Source organism: Lynx canadensis, chromosome C1 (genome assembly GCF_007474595.2).
Source record: "Lynx canadensis isolate LIC74 chromosome C1, mLynCan4.pri.v2, whole genome shotgun sequence".
In the NCBI taxonomy this organism is placed as follows: domain Eukaryota; kingdom Metazoa; phylum Chordata; class Mammalia; order Carnivora; family Felidae; genus Lynx; species Lynx canadensis.
In genome coordinates this window covers 209,971,811-209,992,689 of record NC_044310.1, presented here as the reverse complement: position 1 = coordinate 209,992,689, position 20,879 = coordinate 209,971,811, and the positions used below count along the sequence as shown (strand labels likewise).

Here is a 20,879-nt window from a genome sequence, read left to right as displayed (position 1 = left end):
CCTCCTGCTCATGCTCTCTTAAGGGGGGGGGGGGGAGCCTGCTCTTTTTAATACATATTAAAATTTGAGAAATGAAAATAGCAAAATTTGTGACATTAGTGTACTTCAGACTCAGTGAAAAAGACCAACTGGTATTTCCCACTTGTCATTAACCTAAGAACAATTTTTTAGGCTTCCCTAAACTTAAAATATGTAACTAAATACAACAATTCAAAAGGTTGTTTTTTTTTTAAAGGCTACAATAGATGCTGAATTGAGATTTTTATAGAGAATATAATAAGAAGTGGTTGGTATGTAAGAAAGAGAATGCTAAGTGGTAAGAATGAAAAGCATGCCCAAAAGATAAAGGTTAAATGCCATCAACATAGTACAAGTCAGCTACTTTAAATCCTTTGCAGGCAATTCTACTTCAAAAAGCTTTCATAGGGGCGCCTGGGTGGCGCAGTCGGTTAAGCGTCCGACTTCAGCCAGGTCACGATCTCGCGGTCCGTGAGTTCGAGCCCCGCGTCAGGCTCTGGGCTGATGGCTCGGAGCCTGGAGCCTGTTTCCGATTCTGGGTCTCCCTCTCTCTCTGCCCCTCCCCCGTTCATGCTCTGTCTCTCTCTGTCCCAAAATAAATAATAAAAAACGTTGAAAAAAAAAAAATTAAAAAAAAAAAAAAAAGCTTTCATAAAGAAATAATCTTGCAAATGAGTATGGCTGCATCTAATAGCTAAATGATTTGTTTTAAAATAATAAAACAAATTTAAAACTCAAATGGCCAGCAATGAGGGATCGCTTAAATTATGAAACATCATACAAAGAAATACAATGCGGCCATTTAAAAAATCACATAGAAGATACAGTCCTATTCAAAAATACTTATGATGAAGTATATCAAGATAAACAGGCCAAAAAGTGCCAAATACATTTTCATCTGCCGATTTTGTCAGCATGGTATCATGTGCACAGAAAATCTGCATTTTCATTAACTTGTAGTGGTGAGTTTTCAGATTGTTATAGTTTACTATAGTTATAGTTTATTGTTATTGTTATAGTTCAGTTTGTTATAGTTTACCAAGCTTTTGCAATGAATATGTATTCTAACTGTACATCAACGAAAAAAAAGTTACTAAACAAATTTTCCACTAATGAAGTAAAACATTACTCTAGGGAAATGATCAAAAAAACCTAACAGCATTTTATGTAATTACTATGTTGTGTATATCCGAAAGGGTATATGACTATAGGGGGAAATGCACCTGAACTAGATAGTCCTCCTTTTACTAGACACCTGTGACACCTCCCTCCCTGTGTTGTCCTCACACCCAGCACTTGTGACAGGTGGAGTGCTATCCTACATACACCTATCACTGCTCGCACTGTTGAAAACCTTTTCTAAAGACGTTTGTCCTCTCTCTCAAACATCACACAGACGTATCTAAATTAAAAGGCTGCTTACTGCTTAACACAAAAAAATTCTGTATTTTCTGGATACTCTGAAATCTTTTGTTATTGTTTTTACTTATTACCATGATAAAATTCAATTTCCTTATAGGCTGAAATTTTACTTGAACAAATGAAATACATCTATCCCTTGGAGAAACAGGAGTTGGGTCCCTAAGCTGCTTTATCACTTATAATCTCAAATATAGTGAATAAGTAGCCTATAATAATATATATTCTACTTTTAACATATTTAGAACACTACAGGAGAAATATACATTTAACGTGTTTCAAACATCATCATTAAGAAATCAGGTCAATGTAATCCATTTTGTTAGTCAAGTCTATTTTTATCAAATTTATAAACACTGGTGTTTCCAACCAGAGCACCAAACCCATTAATCAAATATCTATTCATTACAGCAAAACAGGACTTTGTAATACCTCTTTCAGTCTTTATATGGAGACACTAAATCCATTCAGCGTCTTCAACAACTGGTTATGGTAAATTTTAAAATTTCTAAGTACCGTGGAATGAAACTTTAGTAACCACAACTTTGGAAATTAAACACTAATAAATTCAATAATGTGAAAATTACTGTCTGGAACCACCTCAAGCAACTACCATACAAAGAAAGATCAACTAAACGGAATGTGACAAAACAATAATAGATGCTTTTTAAATAATCTTATCTCAAAAAGTACAAAGAAGTGGGGCTCCTGGGTGGCTCAGTCAGTTAAGCATCTGACTTCATCTCGGGTCATGATCTCATGGCTCTTGAGTTGGAGCCCCGGGTAGGACTCGGTGCTGACAGCTCAGAGCCTGGAGCCTGCTTGGGATTCTGTGTCTCCCTCTCGCTCTCTGCCCCTCCCCCGCTTGCATGCTGTCTCTCTCTCTCAAAAATAAATAAACATTTAAAAAAAATTTTTTTTAAAGTACAAAGAAGTAACCTCAGTTTAGAATTTAAGGCACCAAGTTAATCAGCCTGAATCTAGCTGGGAACTGTCTTTCCTCTTCAGTGAGAAACAGGTACTCCTGAGAAAGGGAGATAAACGTAGGGATGAGAGATAGAAACTGACTGCCTTCATCATGAATTCAGCTGACAAATACACTTCGTTTCACCTACATGTTTAAATTCTTTTTCATCAACCCAACATTTAAAAAGACAACATCTCACATTAAATAAACAAGATTTCCTGCTTTTCTTAAAAGAAAATCAGTGAATCTAGTAATCCTGAGCCTGACTGACCATGTGGCAACAGGAGATTAGAACACCTTCCCGTGCACACGGTTCCTTCCACACTGCGTTATATTACTCATTTGTGTTGACTGGATGGCAAGACAATTAAAAGTTTGAGATCCCCAGTAAGGTGTGACAAAAATCAATTACAGTTTACAGTTCATAGGGCTGTGGAGTTTATTACCAAGCAAAATAACTATTAAATTCTGTAGGTTAATCATGTTTCTAACTGCACAAATATTTCTGTAGAAGATGACTTTTCCTGAACACAGTAATAACCTCACCACTGATACATATCCTCACATACCATCTCAGCCAGAATGTTCAGATGAAGGGTGAAGACTTCTGGCTTTTAAGCCATTAAATGATCTGCAAAATAACAGGTTTCCCTACAAAATAATGCTAACCAGATTGGCATTTCTAAATAATTATCATTTGAAATTAAAGGTTCCATTTGTCGTATCAATCTGTACAGGAGAATATTCTCACTTAAAAACTTCTTAAAAAAAAAACATGAAAATTTCAGGGTGAGAACTGAGCTGTCAATGACTTTGTATTTGTGAACCATACACGGAAAAATAAAGATTCAGGGTTCTTGCAAAGGCTGGAGAAAAAGACAAAGAATGGAAAAAGAGAAGATAAGTGACTAACTCTATTAGCTTCTTCTTGCAGTATGTGTATATATTTTATTCTTCTTGAATCCAATGAAGTTTAAAAAAAAAAAAAAAGCTGACTTGAGTGTGCATTCGTAAATAAGAACTTCAGGCTGAAAAAACTAACTCCTCTTAGGCAACCTGATCTAATTGACAGGACTAGTAAAAGCCGCACAGACTCATCTTTCCTACCATCTCCACCCACCAAATGTGGAAAAGAGACAAAATTGTTAAGATCTACTTCCTCTATCAATCTGATAAAATTATAGGTTTCTTTTCTTTCCTTTTTTAACCTATTCTACAATTAAATAATGGCTATTGTTTTCAAAGAGAATTCCAAGGGAGTTACTGATAAGGACGCGTGCCATCATGGTACAAAGTAGTCCGTGCAGCTGCAGTGTAGACGCGTATAAACACGCCTGGCTAACAAATCTACAAGGAAGAGTACAGCATTAATTCCCTGAATGGTGAATATTCGCAAATTACATTTAAAGACAAAGAAACACACAAGGAAAACATGAAATAAGCTGAAAATGTACAAAAGAGCTTGGTATTTACTTATCAGTCATTTCAAATCCTATTTCAGCAAGTGTAAAACTGAGATAAATGAAAACTATTCATGAATTACAGAAGGTCCCCTCTACATTCATTGGTTCTCCAGCCCCTTTTGCCAGCATTCAAAAACAACAGGTGGGAACAGAGAGCTGAGACTCCTGTGTGGTCAGAGGAGCCTGGCTGCCCACCTGGAAGGTGAAGGGAAAGAGTCTCTCCAGGTTTCCTGGATGTTTCGCTGCTCGGCTAACACAGGAGAAGGGAAACCTACCACAGGCCCAACAACTTCAGCTTCCTGACTTCTTACCCTCCTCAGCATAATCTTTGCTAAGAAAGAGATCCTCTCCACCCTACAATCCCCTTTTAAATCAAACACACGCAACATACAAACATATATAAATTACACTGTAATTTTCTTCCACAGTACGCCCTTAGAAAATACTCGAATATTTAAAAGAAAAAGTTCCTTTAATGCTTGCTAGAAAGAAATGTGGCCGAAGAGCAGCTTTTCCATAATTTTTCAAACTATCTTAAACAGTACATTTTGTGTGTGTGTGAGTATACATATATATATATGATTCACTTTATACCATCATGATCCAACTATAAACCAAGTCCTCAAATTGAAAGAAAAAGAAGGGACAGCATCACAATCTCACAGGTGAGTAAAATAAGTTCAAAAATACAAATAGGAAATCAATTCTGTAAGCACTGGTTTCTGCTATGTGCATTAAATAGTGAAATACATGTTTTAGAAAGAGAGTCTTGAGTTTTTCTTGATTATATAATTAAAGTTAAGAAAATCAGCAACAAAGAAATAATAAACATTAGCCAATACCCCTATACATACATGCAAAAATATAAAGCAAAGTTTCAAATGGTCAAATAAAATGGCTACGAAGTGACCTAATTCTTAATTTTAGTGCTCTCTGCATTTGGTTTGATGCTTACTCAACCGTTCACAAATGCATACTAGATAAACTTTCTATGACATACACATCAAAGCTTACTGGCATCCAAAAGGTATTTCATACATATCTCTGATATAAATACAATGTAGGCTTTTAGATCATTTACACCAGACCTTATAAAAAAGTAGAACAAAGCATAAACAAACAACTATAAGGACTCATTCTAACTCCAAAGCCCATTCTTTTCACTACATTATGCCATTTCTCTGTCCATTACAATTAGTTACTATTACAATTAGAGACACCAATGACTACATCTATACTTAAATAATAATTTCTAAATATTACCTAGTTAATTGCAAGGTTTTTACATTCATTCATAAAATAAAAACTCCATAATTTCTAATTTCTGGTGAAGTGCATTAAGCTCTTTGTAACAAACATGTTAAAAAAATTTTTTTTAACGTTTTTTATTTTTGAGAGAGAGAGAGAGACAGAGCATAAACAGGGGAGGGTCAGAGAGAGAGGGAGACACAGAATCTGAAACAGGCTCCAGGTTCTGAGCTGTCAGCACAGAGCCCAACGTGGAGCTTGAACTCATGGACCGCGAGATCATGACCTGAGCCCAAGTCGGACGCTTAACCGACTGAGCCACCCAGGCGCCCCTGTAACAAACATGTTAAATCTGAGAGTAAAAAAGAAGTTATATCTGCTACAGCCAACCTAAAGATATTGCTACTCTAAAGATGAGATAGTTTGAGAATTAACAAAGATAATAATGGGGGCAGGCACCTGAGTGGCTCAGTAGGTTTATCACCCAACTTCAGCTCAGGTCATGATCTAATGGTTCGTGAGTTCAAGCCCCACATCAGGCTCTGTGCTGACAGCTTGGAGCCTGGAGCCTGCTTCAGATTCTGTGTCTCCCCCCATCTCTCTGTCTGCCCCTCCCCCACTGTGCTCTCTCAAAAATCAATAAATAAACATTTAAAAAATAAAGATAATGACAACAGATTTGAGATGTAGCAAATGTTAAATCTATGAATTCATAATGATACGAAAGAAAAAAAAAAACAGATCACCATTAAAATGTGGTAGGGAATCAACTCATTCTGATATGTGGCCAGAATCAATCACATATTAACTTTCTATTATACTAACATATTATACTAACACATATTATACTAACTATACCATTGGGTAATCAAAGAGTTTTAAAGAAATATTTCAACTCATAAATGAAGGGATGATAAATTCAGAATACCAACATTTTGCATAATGGATCCAGGCACTGAGTATCAACAGCTCACATTAGAGAGAGAGAAACGATTGGTATTACGTGCTTAAACCTTAAGTGGCAGGCTTGCCCCCTTCAAGAAAAGAACCTGTGATGGATGACGCATCTAGATCCAACTATCAATTTACAGAAAATACGGAGGACAGAGGAACCTGTTAAGGGACCCCACAGTGGTGCAATCAACAAATTCAGACTGCTAAAAACTCCACAGGACAAATAACCAGATTTCTTAACAAATAAATTGCAGAGGAGAAAAATGGGATGGAGGAAGTACCCACAGAGTAAGTGATGTAGCTCACAACTGTAGCATGTAGACCTGATTTGAGTAAACTGTGTGTGTGTGTGTGTGTGTGTGTGTGTGTGTGTGTATGTGTGTCCGTCTGAAGTGGAATAGAAAGTCTAAGTAGTGACTAATGAATAATTATTGTTACTGCTATTATTTAAGGGAGTGATATCACTACAATGGTGATGTTTAACAAAGTTCTTCTGTTTTATAAATACAAAATATTTAGGGATAAACTCTTATGTCTAAAATTGCTTCGAAATAGTATAAGAGGAGGAAATGAGAAGAATGAGAAATGAAACCAGATTAGCCATGAGCAATGAATACACGAGGGTTATACTGTCATGTTTGAATATTTGCAATTCTCCACATTAAAAGGGTGAAAAAAAAATTTCATTTTTCTTTGGAAAGAGGTCATGTCAGTATGTGGCATTAAGTATAATCTCTTCTGGGATTAAAAAGGCCGCGGCCACACGGTCACATATGACAGCTCAACAGCCATGAGGGCCCACACCCTCAACACATTTACCGATATTTCAGTTTTCAAAAGAATGGATGTCTCTTGGTGCTAAATACACGTGCCTGGCAAAAAGCTGTCGAGAACAAACACTTACCGGCATGACTGTTGAAATGTGCAAAGTTAGCAAAATTGGCTGTGGCCGTTGACTGAGGCGCTGGAGCAGCAAAGATGTCTGAGCCAAGATCACTTAAAAGGTCAAACTGCTTCTTTTCCTGCTGCTGCCCTTGAGAGCGACCTACAACAGGGGACTGCACACCACACATTAACGATGAAGAGCTTCCAGTCAGATCTGCCACATTTTTGTAACACTCTTTCCAATTCACCAAGCTTAAAAGGCAGTTGAAAGATTACATAATCTTTTATCTGTAGTTTTGAATACCTTGGTATTTTTTGAAAAGCACAAATTTTCCACATCTATTCCCAAATCATCTCTCAATTTTAAATACAGAGCCAAAGACAAAGAAATGCTGTATTGTAACAGCTGTTACACCTCAGAACACAAGCAAGACGTCCTGCTAGGAGAGCAATAATAAGACTTTCACAGAACACATCCTTTCTATGTGGGGACAGTGCCTTTCTCTTCAGCTTTCACTCAAACCTCTTGTGACAACTGAGCAATTTGACCCAGATGTCCTCGTATGCATTAGTAAAAGGGGTGGACTTTCATTCCAACAGTACTGTGCCTCAGAACCATTCTTGTGTAGGACAAACGCTGTCGTGCCAGATCAACAAACCGGTCACAGCTCAGAAAACTGTCACAAAGTGCAGAAGCACAAGCTTTTTCACCAACTTCTAAAAAGCCTTCAGCCCGTTTAGTTTTTTAAAATAAGGTATGTAATGCAAAGCCACCTGTGTTTCGATGATAAGCACGCTTCACAATGAGGCAGGGGAAAAATTCTACTACTTAAGAAATCCTTTCTTGTAAAAGGACATCACAGAGCCTATACTGTTCTAACTCTGATGGTCCCCAGAGTCCTGTTTCACTAAATGTAGCTACAGGACAGACAGCTATTAACAGTGTTCCTGTGTACCTTTGCAAACCTGTGGAGCATTCAAAGAAACTCAAGAGCAAAAAGAGCAAAAATATGCACCTCCCAACCACTTAACCAAGACTCTCTGAATGCACTATCTGAACCACTAGCTTACTGTATATGACCACTAGGACATAAAGCTACTGTCCTAAAGAATTCTCAGGTCCGTGATACTCAATCCTCCTGGAACAGAAGTCTCTGCAAAGATGGAAGACCACTCACCTGACTAGGTGTGCCCTTGTTTAAGTGCAGTGCTGGTGCTGAGTCTCCTAAAAGAGACTTCAGGGGTTTGACCTCAGGCGTGCTGCTCGTGCTACTGGCAGACGACCCTGAAATAGACGCATGAACTGATGCCACCACCTTGGCTTGTTCTGGAGGGACATACCTAAAACATATGAAAAATTCAACAGGCACTTAACCGAGAAAACTGTAGGGAATACTAAAAAATGATAAACTTAATTTTAATTTCTTGTCAGACTATGTCGACATTACTCTTACTTCAAAACCCTCTTAGAATTGACAGCTTAAGACTGCACTTAATTGAAGTACTCAGAAAGGCTGATACAGACTATGTGCAAAACTTGTTTCAATTATTTACTTATAATTTTTCTAAAAAATATATATATCATAAATAACTTTTTTAACAACAGAGGGCCTATAGTTAATCATGATGAACAGTTAAAACTCTACTTTTTAAAAACTAAAGTATAAGATCATGAATAACATTTGCGAAGAGAGCAAAATAAAGAGAAAACCTCTATTACATTACAGTTAGTAATCTAAAATACAAAGGTCTATATTACAAATCTAGAAGAATAAGATCAACAAGTCAATTTCTAAATAAGCAGAAACAATTCACAAATGGGGACACAGAAATGAAAACACTTGCAACCTAATAAAAATGCAAATTAATATATCATTCACATTTGCTCTGAGCATAAATTTTTAAATTTTGTTACTGCCCGCTAAAATACAGAAATAGGTATGTTGTATCTCAGAAGTACAACTTCCAGAAACTCATCCTTAGGGATTAACTGGATAGGTGCACACAGATACATGTACATGCATGTTATCACAGCACTCTTTATAATTTCAAAGAACTGGCCACATATCAAACATTCATCAGGAGAGAAATATTCAACAGATTCAGCAGATTATGCTAACATCTGTATAACAGAATACTGCATAGCCACTCTGGACAAGGAAAGAAGTCCCTAAGACTTTTAGGGTCTTTCAGGTTTGATCTCATTCACGTAAGTACAGGATTTACTGGAGGAAGAGAGTGAAGAGACATAAAGAGAGGCAGTAAGAACATAATGCCCAAACACTGGCAACACTAATCTCTAGAGCTAGGATCACGTAAGAGTTTTTGTTCTATTTCTGGGTTTTGTCCCACCCTGCCCTTCTCCCCAACACCACCCCGAGATCACTTAGGGGACACAGGAAAACAAAGTGGTTAAGGAGCACCTACGTGTTCTAGAGACAGAGTTAAAGTTCCAGCTCTACCCCTGGAAACCTAGCTATGAAACCTAGGGCAAACTACCCCAACCCTTTGTGCCTCCGAGTTTTCATCTATAAAATGGAGACATGGTTGCTATGAGGTATAACTGAGTTAACATTTATTTTTCAAGTACTTACAACAGTTCCTGGTACACATGTATTAGCTACACAAGTGTTAGCTATTTTCAATTATATGACAGTGACAAACAATACAACTGCTTTGCCGTAACTTGGTATATTCACTGATGGGATCAATTTTTGAGCACAGTCAAGTCTTACCAAAGGATAAAACCAGATAATTGTATTTAGTTCAAAACACTCACCTGACTAAAAGTAGAGAAGTGAAGCTTGTATTGCACAGGAAGTGAGTTTGAAAACTGGTCATACAATCTCAAAACCCCTTTAGATCTACGACAACAATAGTCTCAATGTTTTAAATACAGTTGCCTGAACTGAGGATTTGCAGGGAGACTGCATTTGGACAGTGCTTATATCATGTTAAAAACCCACTGCACTGCTCTCTCGTTACATGTCACAGGTATGTGCAAGTGCTTAAAATGCACAGAACCTGGTCCACCTGAATGCTGGTCACTCCCTCTACATGCCGAGCATTCAAGTTTGTAACTGTATTATTCTTGCTATTACTATCCTGTTTCTCAGGACAGAAAAACAACACAAATTGTAATTATTTGAGGTTTACAGTTATTTGAGTTATAGTTTGAATTAATAATTTATCATCATCACGACCAGCATCATCATTATAAATGCAAGGGATGGAAATTTATGGTTTTAAATCTAACAACTCTTACTCAAACACACTTTCTTTTGCTAAATGAAGATAAACTATGTAAAATCTTAGCTAAGTTCTATTCCAACTAACTTGCAGAGTTGGTAAAACTGTTGGGAAAATAAAAAATTAGGCTATAGCTATGTATGGAGAAAGGTCTTAGTATAGGATACAAGGTCTTGGAAATTAAGAACTGAAAGGACAGAAAGTTAATTATATACTTCATTTTAAGAGAATCCTTTATGCCACCGTGTTTCTACTATCACCCCACCCTCAAAGATTTTCTTCTTTCTTGAACTAAAATTTTACGAGCATGCTTTTATCTGCATTCATACCTAACACTACCTAGTGCTGCTAAACGTAGCCTGCGCTACAGCTGATCCTGCCTGGCAAAAAGAAGTCTCCTTTCGAGAACAGTTAAGAATACAGAGTTTGCAGAGGAAACGAATTAAAGCAACTTCTCTCTATTGCTCACTGAATGAAGGCGGAGATATCTCACCTATAACCCACAGCCAAGTAGTCCTTCAGTATTCCCGGGGTTAAGCCATTCACTTCCACCTTATCTATTCCCTTTACTGTGACTCTCTCCTTTATTTTCTTAAGCCCCCAAGAAGGAAATATACACTACTGAATAATAGGTCTTAATAAATTGAATTAAATTGTGCTCATATAACTAAACATGAAGAGTCCAAGGTAGCTTTACAGACACATTTCCTGCTATGCTTTTTAAAGGGCTGTACTAGCCATATGTCCAACCTGTTTTAACTTCTTTTTAAAAATTAACATCTGATGGATTTAGTTAGGGGAGCACAAACGCTCTCTTCTTAACCAGGGAGTAAAATCATTTCTTGGGTGAGAAGTGAGGATATTTTGGGCAAAGACCTACCACAAAATGCAATTATGTGGATGGATTACTACACAAGAGCTTTAGCATACTGCTTAGTATATAAAAGATACTAAATAAATACTTGCAAAATGAATGAAGATTTTAAGAAAAGAGGCTATATGAAACTAGAATGTCTTGAGAAGCTAGCAGGGCTAGAGAAGGATTAGAAGGAAGGATCCTTCGCTTTCCAAAAAGGGTAGGAGGCCTGGGAATGAGGAACCGGCTGCTGCTGGGCACAGATGACTTAAGTAGAGTCAAGGCTTTTCGAAACCAAATCCAATAAAATGCCCAAATATAAGGAGTATCTATCTACCTACATACCTATTTCCTTATTTCCTATATAACTATCTCTTTCTTTCCATCCTTTCTTCCTTCCTTATGTCAGATTAATCTTACCCATAATTAATGTGATTTTTGGGAGCCTTTGTTCTAAATACAAACTATTCACTCACCATCTTTTCTTTTCATACTTTTCTTGTAGGAACTCTTTCACTTTTTGTGGATCCCTGAAGTCTGGAATTGCTGAAGATCTATCATCAAATAATCCTAGCCAAATCTGTTTACAGACCTTTGGAAAGAATTAAAAAAACAAAAGTGTTAAATTCAACATCTTCACTTAATGAAATTTTAAGGGAAAATTATGATTCTTTCAAAAAGCTAACCTACTTAATACCACTGCTTTCAATGAGAATATTACCACAAAGAATGAACTAAATTTATTTTAATATATTCCAGTATGCAGTAAAATCTTAGCAACAGCATCATAAAGAATAACACCTCATAGGGAAATGGGATTTGAATGGATCTGGGCCTTTTTGGTCTTGGAATGACCTTAAACTGTAAGCCATGAGCAAAGTTGTGTTACCTTGATAAACCTCAGTTCCCTCACCCCATAAAACAGAGGAATCAGACCAGGAGCAATTTCATGGATCTTTGACAAATTTAAAAATCAACCAAAACAGGGGCGCTTTGACTGGCTCAGTTGGTAGAGCATGTGACTCTTGATCTTGGGGTTGTGAGTTTGAGCCCCATGTTGGATAAAGAGGTTACTCAAAAAAACAAAAAAAAAAATCTACAACAACAACAACAACAAAAACAAATAAAAAGTACTAGAATCATAAACAATTTGAGCTTAAAGTACAATAATAATAATAACAAAAACACAAGGCAGATACAACTCTAGCTTTGTAAGTACCTCCCATGCTTTTTCCCACTAATGGCTAAAAAATAAGAATCTAAGATATTTAACATTTTAGAAAAAATCAAAGAAATGAAATGATGCAGAACTCAAACAGAACACAAAGAGCAGAGAACTATAAAGAAAAAAATTAATAACATGGACTTCAAAATTTAAAGCTACTCTTCTTGGCGGTGCCTGGGTGGCTCAGTCGATTGAGTGTCTAACTCAATTTCGGCTCAGGCCATGATCCCAGGGTCCTGGGATCAAGCCCCAAGTCTGGCTCTGTGCTTAGATATTCTTAATGCTTAAAATATTCTCTCTCTCTCTCTCCCTCTCCCTCCCTCCCTCCCTCCCTCCCTCTCTCTCTCTCCCTCCCTCCCTCCTCCCTCCCTCTACCCCACTCACACTCTAAAATAAAAAATAAAAATAAGTTAAAATAAATAAATAAAAATAAAACTTGCTCTTCAGGGCACCTCAATGGCTCAGTCAGTAGAGCATATGACTCTCGATCTTGGGGTTGTGAGTTCGAGTCCCGTGTCACGTGTAGAGATTACTTAAAAATCTTAAAAAAAAAACAAAACCCAAAACTATTGCTCTTCAAAAGACTTAAGAAAAAATGAAAAGGGAAGCCAACTGATAAAAATTATTTGCAAAATGTGTTAAGATTTTGTGATCTAATGTGATAGGAACTTAAAGGAACTTGAATCCAAGATACATTTAAAAATTCTTAAAACTCAACTATAAAAAACCAGTAAGAGTGGGCAGGGAAGATGAACAGACACCTCATGAAAGATATACACAGCAGCCCAGTATCAGCACCGAGACCTACTACACAGGCACCCACAGATACCACTAAAAGGCCCAAAATAAAAAGACAGACCATATCATGTGTTTGGAACAACCGGAACTCTCAAGAAGGTTAAAAAGGTACAATCACTCTGGAAGACAGTTTACAGTTACTTAAAAGTTAAATATACACCTACCATATAACCCAGCCATGCCTTCTAAGTTATTTACCCAACAAAAAGAAAAAACCTGTCTACACTCAGATTTGTACACCAATGTTCATAGCAGCTTTACTGATAATAACTCCAAAGTGAAAACAACCCAAATGGGTTCATCAACAGGTTGAACGGATCAATTTTAGAATATCCAAATAGGATACTCTTCAGCAATGAAAAGGAATAAACTATTGATACAAGCAACTACATGTGGAGAAGTCAGATTCCCCTCCAAAGTACATACTGTATGACCCCCCCCCCCATTTAACTTTTACAAAGTACAACTTTATCTATAGTGACAGAAAGCAGATTAGTGCAAACATTACAAACGGGCACAAAAAAATTCTTCGGGATAATGAAAATGTATGCTGACTTATTACTATAGTGATGGTTTCACATAGGTCAAAACTCATCAAAATTGTGCACTCTGAATATATCCAAATTATTGTAATTAATTATTCCTCAGTAAAGCTATAAGAAACCAGTCCACAAGCTTCCAAACTTGTATCATTTTAAAAATTAACCAATTATGACACTGTGAAAAGCACACAGTATCCAGCTTCAAAAAGCCCCCCAAAACTCGAGGAATCAGAGAATAAATAAAAAGGAGCATTCCTCTCAATCGTACATGCTCACTGAAATGGCAAAGAGAGAAAGAAGAACCAGAAGAAGGACTTGCCCTCTTCCTCTCTCCGTACCCCAATCATGCTTCAAAACAATTTTTCTTGTTTTCTTGTTTTCCCTCCTACTCCAGGCTCAGTGCAGATACTGTAACATCATTAAGGCAGTGTAGGTGACACACGAGCCCCAGGCTAAGGCACAAAGCAGTACAGTGGCAAAGCCCAAGAAGTACACCCAGAAATGGTAATGCAACTTACTGCCAGAAATGCTGTCAACCCTGTACAGGGCCAGTTTCCCCACTGACTATTTAGCAACTTAAAAAGAACCACATGGGACTCTCTTTAGAAACCTGACTGATGATTCTCCGAAAATTTAATTTTGAAAGATTCTGTGGCTTTGCAATTACATTTATAAAGGGGGGATTGGAAGTTTCTAGTTCTTTTCTCTCAAAAAGTCCCAAATGAGAAAACAAGAGACATGGTAATTATTTGCCCAAAGCCAAAGAATTATTAACTGTAACTGACACAATTAGTTCAGGACACTTCATGACATTTAGTCTTTGCGCGCTAAAAATTCCTAAGAACTATCATATACAACTTTTTTTTTTTAAGTTCATTTATTTTGAGAGAGAGAAAGAGAGCGCATGCAAGCACAGGGCAGGGGCAGAGACAGGAGAGACAGGAGAGACAGGAGAGACAGAGAGAGAGAGAGAGAGAGAGAGAGAGAGAGAGAGAGAGAGAACCCCAAGCAGGCTCTGTGCAGTGAGCACAGGGCCTGAAGTGGGGCTCGGAACTCACAAATCACAAGATCATGACTCAAGCCAAAATCAAGTCGGACGCTCAACCGACTGGGCCACCCCTATGTAACTTTTTTTAACTGAAAACAAACGGTGAGCAAATAAACATACAAACAAAAAGGAGATGGGCTGAAGACACATCCCTGAGTTACTGTCTTGGCACTCATTCATCATGGGTATGCGAAGCAAAGATGAAGTGCTTGGCGGTAGCCTTTACAGGCATCTGACAGCAGCAGCCAGTGGGTATCACTCAAACTTCTGTACTGTTGCAGTTCTGTCCCTGCTCTCTGACAGGAAAAATCTTTAGTTCTTATTTCTCACTATGTTACCCCATAATAGCTATTTCCTATTATTGCTCAAGATCCTAGCCGTACCTGCCACTCATGTCCGCTTAAGTTGTACCTAAGCCAAGCGGCTCTCAAAATGGACTTCCCAAGTCCCTGGATCCGCAGCATCAAGGTGACCTAAGAACTTGTAATGCAAACTTTCAGGACCCACTCAAGATCTACGAAATCAGAACCTCAAGAGGTGGTGCCCAGCAATGTGTGTTTCAGCAAACCCTTTGGGGGACTGTGAAATTGGTCAAAGTTTGCAAACTGGTGCGTTAGTAAAATCTAGGCCAGCAAATGGAAACTTTCTTTCCATACATATACTACATACGGTTTCCGGTTATTTCTCAAAATTATGAAATCACTAATCCTGGTATCGGGCAAGATTCATTTAACAGAGACAGTGTTCCAGGGACACATCCAGGAAAACACAATGTCCATCTCTTTGAGACCGATTCATATTTTCATCCCTGAAAAGCTGGCTTCTGTTTCAACCATTCTACTAAAATTGCTCTTTCAGGTTTCCAGATCTGCTGAAAGAAAAGTATACAGTTCTTTTTGTTCCTTTTGTTCCGTTAGTAAAATAATAAACAGGATCACCTGAAAAGGAACAGTTTTTCAAAGCTGAAGGAGAGTGGGAGAGTGAATTACTAACACAGCAAGCAGCACTGAGGACTCATGGAGATGAGTAGTAAAGTGAAATTAGTCTTAATAGTTGTGTTTGCCTCCAGCCTCATCTGGCTATTTAGGTACAAAGTAGTTGAGTGACGGCTTTCAAGGTAAAATACGACAAGTTAAAAAGGAATGGTTATAACAGACCATGAAATCTAAGGTAAGAAAAACAAAGATATGGTGAGGATGATGGCCAAGAAGTTTAGCCTCAGTGGGCTGCAGTCCTGACGGCTGTGCCACAATTGTTGGGATTTAGAAATTAAGAGGGAATGAGCTGGGAAGAGAGAAGTGGAGGTGGCCAGAGACCAGGATGCTTCAACTTGAACTCTGAGAGGTGATTCAGTTATCGATAAATAAAAAGTCTACAATAAGATGAAGGATTATTGGAGGTAGGAGGTCGAGGAATTCAGGAGACCAAATTATCTATTATTATGATAATCATGTGGATTATCTATGCGGACAGTGAGACTAGAAGAAATGATTAACACTAGGAGAAAGAAGACATTACATAAGGGGCTAAAATCTAAAATGAACGAGGGGTATGACTGCAATAAGAAGCCACAGCAGGTGACAAAATCTACTGGCACGAGAAACATGGTGCTGGGGGACCAGAAACACCACTGAGGAGCAAGAATGATACCTAAAAGCCATCATCTGAAAGAACTGCACTCATGACGGAATTGGTTTTGATAATCTCTTTTAGGGAGGTGGATAATCAGTTCTGATTATAGAATAATGTGATGGTTGGGGTAGTTCAGAGCCTGGACAAGGGGAACCAGACAGCCTGAATTTGAATCCCAATTCTGTTTAGTAATGGAACCTGCTTCACAGGGATGGTGGAAGGGTTAAAGGAGTTAGTAGGAGGGGGGGGGGGCGGTTTCCATTCCGGAACAGGGGTACATAATGAACTTTAACTAGTACCAGTTATTATTACTCTCAGAGGTGGGTTATGGAATAATGAGGTAAGCAAGCATTGGGAAGTAGGTCTCCTCAGGAACACAGGAAACTATGGGTCTCCCTTCTATCCTGCTGCAGACAGAATCAAAGTGGTCTTGATAAAAAAAAAAACAACAACACACAACTCCCTCCTCCAAACTTCTATAGCACTTCTATAGCATGTCTTACATGAGGCTTTACCATTACCAATTGCCTCATATCTGAATTACTGCACATGTGTCTCATTTACTTTTGAATTCCCCACATTGCTTAAAATAATGGGTTGTGCCACATTAAGTGTTCAATAAATATACCAATAATGCTGAAAAACACACTTCATTTATTATTTTTTTAAAACAATTTTTTAATATTTATTTTTGAGAAAGAGAGAGAAGAGACAGAGTGTGAGCAGGGGAGGGGTAGAGAGAGAGAAGCAGGGTCCAGGCTCTGGGCTGTCAGCACAGAGCCCGATGCGGGGCTCAAACTCACCAACAGTGAGATCATGACCTGAACTGAAGTCGGACGCTCAACCAACTGAGCCACCCAGGCGCCCCTATCATTTATTTATTTTAAAATTACACATCAGCCAACAAGAATAAGCCTGTGAAATTTTCAGAATAGTTTTTTCCTTATTCTAGTGCTAATCCACTTTAGAATTGTAATCATAATAGCCACTGACATAATCTAAAATACTTTAAAGTATCAGTCAGGGTTGCCATAGAAAACAGGTGGCATGCTCGATTCAAAAAATTTGAAAGAAAGTTTAATAGACTATTTACAAAGCACAGGCAGGCTGTAAGGAACTCACACGTGAGAATACGGTTCCCCCTCATTCGTAACAGCTCAACCCCACCCACTGGCAGGGGAAGGAGGAGAGGAAGAGGTAACCTTAAGACGAAGAGGGCTAATTGATGGGAGTCTGACCTTCAGTGGAAGGATGCAGAAAGGAGACAAGAAATCCCACATGGAAGAAGAAAGTAAATATTTCAACCTCTCCCCCCTTCCTTTCTTGCTTTGACAATGTTCCCCCATCAGCTAAACCCAACTGGAAGCCAAGAGTCAAGAAAGCCCATCTGTGTATCCAGACAAATGAGCAGCCTGGAGCCAGAGCAGGGTAGAGACCAGAGCTAGAAGGGCAGATGGAAGCCATCCAGCACAGCACCTAAATCACGATAATAAATACATGTGGTGCAAGCAATTTCACAAACTCAATTACGGACGCCAAAGATAGGAAACATCCATACTAATTCTCAATTGCTCATATAAAAAAAGGAAGGGTAAGGAAACGGTGCTGCACCAGGCTTGAGAAGGAAAATAGATAAGGGTAGAGATTACAGCTGCCTAATCCTCTCAGGGACAGCAAAACAGGGCAGAAATTTGTGTGAGTGGCAATTTACCTTTATTCTGACAAACCCTTGTTTTCATAAAAAGGATAAAGAATAAACATTGTGACTGGATTCTGTTTGCAACCTCTAGGTAAAAAGATAAAAAATAAGAAAAGGAGGGGTGCCTGGCTGGCTCAGTCAGCTGGGCATCCAACTCTTGATTTTGGCTCAGGTCATGATCTCATGGCTTCTGAGTTCGAGCCTAGAGCCTGCTTGGGATTTCTCTCCCGCTCTTTCTGCCTCTCTTCTCTCTCAAAATAAATATATAAAGTTAATAAAAGAAGGAAATGACAGAAAGATGCTCTGGAATTAAAGAACCTCTTTTCATTAAATCCATCTACATATATCCAGCCAGATTTCAGACTATTTTGCCCTCACTCCTTAGTGGAGACGTGGAGGGTTACTGACTCCCTAAGATACAATTGCAGCACTTGCTAGTACTGCCCAGAAAATACAGAAACAAATAACTGGAGGCCTCAGAATTGAAAAATTCATGAACAAGTAACAAACATCCACTCTTTGAAAGCACAAAGAAAAACTACACAGAAAAAAATACGAACAGGAAATACAATTAAAAGCTCTCTAGAGAGATACCATGTAACAGCAACATATTATTTAGCACTAAAAGAAAAAACAATCAGGTTTTTGCCTTAATTTGCCCTAAACATCCAAAACCAGAAAAATATCCCAAATATATGTCATGACCCAAGTTAAATACTGAAAAGCACATTATTAACATTTCCTACATTCATTCAGCCTCCATTAGCATGACTGTGCTCATATTTCTAGACTGATCGGTATTTCCCAGTTATAGCCTATCTGAAGGATGTGTATCAATAACGCTTAGGGAAAAAAGGACACTATCCAAACACCTTATGCAAGAGAAACAGTTCTCCATGTATGTATCTTTTTCAGACTGTATGTTATAGTCCATCTTAAAATTTGGTTTTAAAAAATGTGCAAGAATTAGAACCTATGCAACTGATTCACTGAAAACGGGCACACACAAGCTTTATGTGCACATCAGTAAGGCACCAGAGCCTTTGTGAACCAGACATATAAATGGATACATGAGGGAGCAAGACTTCCATCAAATCCAATTTATTTAATCTTAGGGGTTTTGTTTTTAATCTAAGCATAAACTACCTTATAATGGCTTCCTTAACATAAAAATCAAATCCTTCACCTATTCAGGCCCCAAATGAGCCAACCCCTGATTACCTCTCCAGACTCCTTTACTATCATTACTCTTTCCAGGCCACACAGGCCTCCTCAGAAAGTCTTCCCTCAAAAGCCAATCCCATGGTGGGGGGCAACATCTCCCACACCAAACCTCACCTGTACGTTACTACAACATATTATTTTCATGCCCTTTATCTCACAGCTTCTAAATGTACGAGGCAGGAACCTTCTCTGATTCACCACTATTTGTATTCTCGGAGTCTGACACATAGCAGACACTAAAAAAATAACCTAGCGCATGAACGAAAGCAACTTCTTAACAGTGTTGAAATATAGGTACTTAAGAAATTCTTTTTTCCCTTAGTTCCATCTGAAATATACAGGCTGACCTAGAACACTTAGCATACTAACTTATTTATGCAGAAGTAATAAATTCACTGATGTGAATTCTCACATTCTGTCTAGACCAGAGGTTGTTAGCAAAACACACCTCACAAGCTAAAACCTGGCCTTTGGTGTGTGTTAGCAGCTGAAGTTTCACTGGGACACAGTCCCGTCCACTCGTTTACCTACTGTCTATGCTGCTTTGTTGGGTAGTTACAACAAGGACAGTACAGTCCACAGAAACTAACATTTACTATCTGACCCTTTACCAAAAAGGTCTGCCAACCCCTGACTTTAACTGCAACCATGGACGTTCTATGATACCATCCCAGCACCCAAAAGTAATAACGATTTAAACAGGATAATAAATAAAAGCCTGCTTTTGAGGCAGGTTTTATAATGTGTATGGGGAGTAACAGAGATGAAACTAACATGAAAGAAGCCTTTCCCTGGAGGAAGTACTCTCCAAGAATGAGGGCTATGTAAGGGCCAGTTTATTCTATGGACCCATTCACTAGTGAATAAAGGAGAAAAAGTACCAGAGTTAAGTTTCAGGTAAGGATTAATGTATTTGACACTTGTTTTCTACATAACTGACAAGTACAAACAAATAGAAGAGATAAAAGCAGCAAATACTCAAACACTAGAGAGAAATTAAATGCAGTGGTAAGAGCAGTAAAACCTACTTGCAAGAATCTGCAGTTTGTGCAGGAGACCAGTAGCTGTAATTCAGAAACTTACCGTGCAACTTAGTAAAGGGCAGTATATGCAATGCACAGCACACTCCCATGCCTGATTTCACTTAACATCTCTAACATCAAATCGTGTTCCAGAGAGGTTGCCAAGAACAAAAACCCAGCCACGCTCGTTCAGATAAAACAAGGAAGCATACAGCAACACCAAGAAAACAAAAACTTTAGGGGAAACTGAGCTGCAAACAGAAAAAGCCATTTGGGACCTAGGTAGTCTGAGAATCTGTTTCCTAAGCCCCTCTCCTCCCCACCCCCCCAAACACAGAGTTGATCACTTTTGCTTCTCACACTATGTCTAAATCCCTGCTCTTGCTTATCTTAGTACACTTTTTTTTTTTCTGTTTAACTTGTTAAGACTGCACATGGCCCAAGTACATCCTGTCTTCTTGGTTTAAGTGATTCATCATTTGAATCTAGCCTCTGTGAACCTTAATTCAGTTTCTTATAAGAGGGAGGATCAGATTAGTCACTGGCCCCCAGGGTTAGCTGTCCATTCCTGGTCCAATAAGCTATGTGTTTTCTGTCTTTATTTTGTGGTTTTTCCAAGGCAGGGAGGGA

At 38.3% G+C, this 20,879-nt stretch overlaps 1 protein-coding gene across 8 annotated transcripts in view; it reads right to left on the bottom strand.

Moving 5' to 3' along the window:
* The window catches only part of AGFG1 (ArfGAP with FG repeats 1), a 73,963-nt gene that overhangs the window by 18,672 nt on the left and 34,412 nt on the right, over positions 1-20,879 (bottom strand). For all 8 annotated transcript variants that reach the window (XM_030327233.1, XM_030327234.1, XM_030327235.1 and 5 more), the window contains exons 3-5: positions 11,536-11,651; positions 8,133-8,295; positions 6,974-7,127 (exon numbers count right to left, since the gene is read on the bottom strand). In XM_030327233.1, coding sequence (XP_030183093.1) covers positions 6,974-7,127; positions 8,133-8,295; positions 11,536-11,651 — 433 coding nt within the window. The remainder of the gene's footprint in view (positions 1-6,973; positions 7,128-8,132; positions 8,296-11,535; positions 11,652-20,879) is intronic.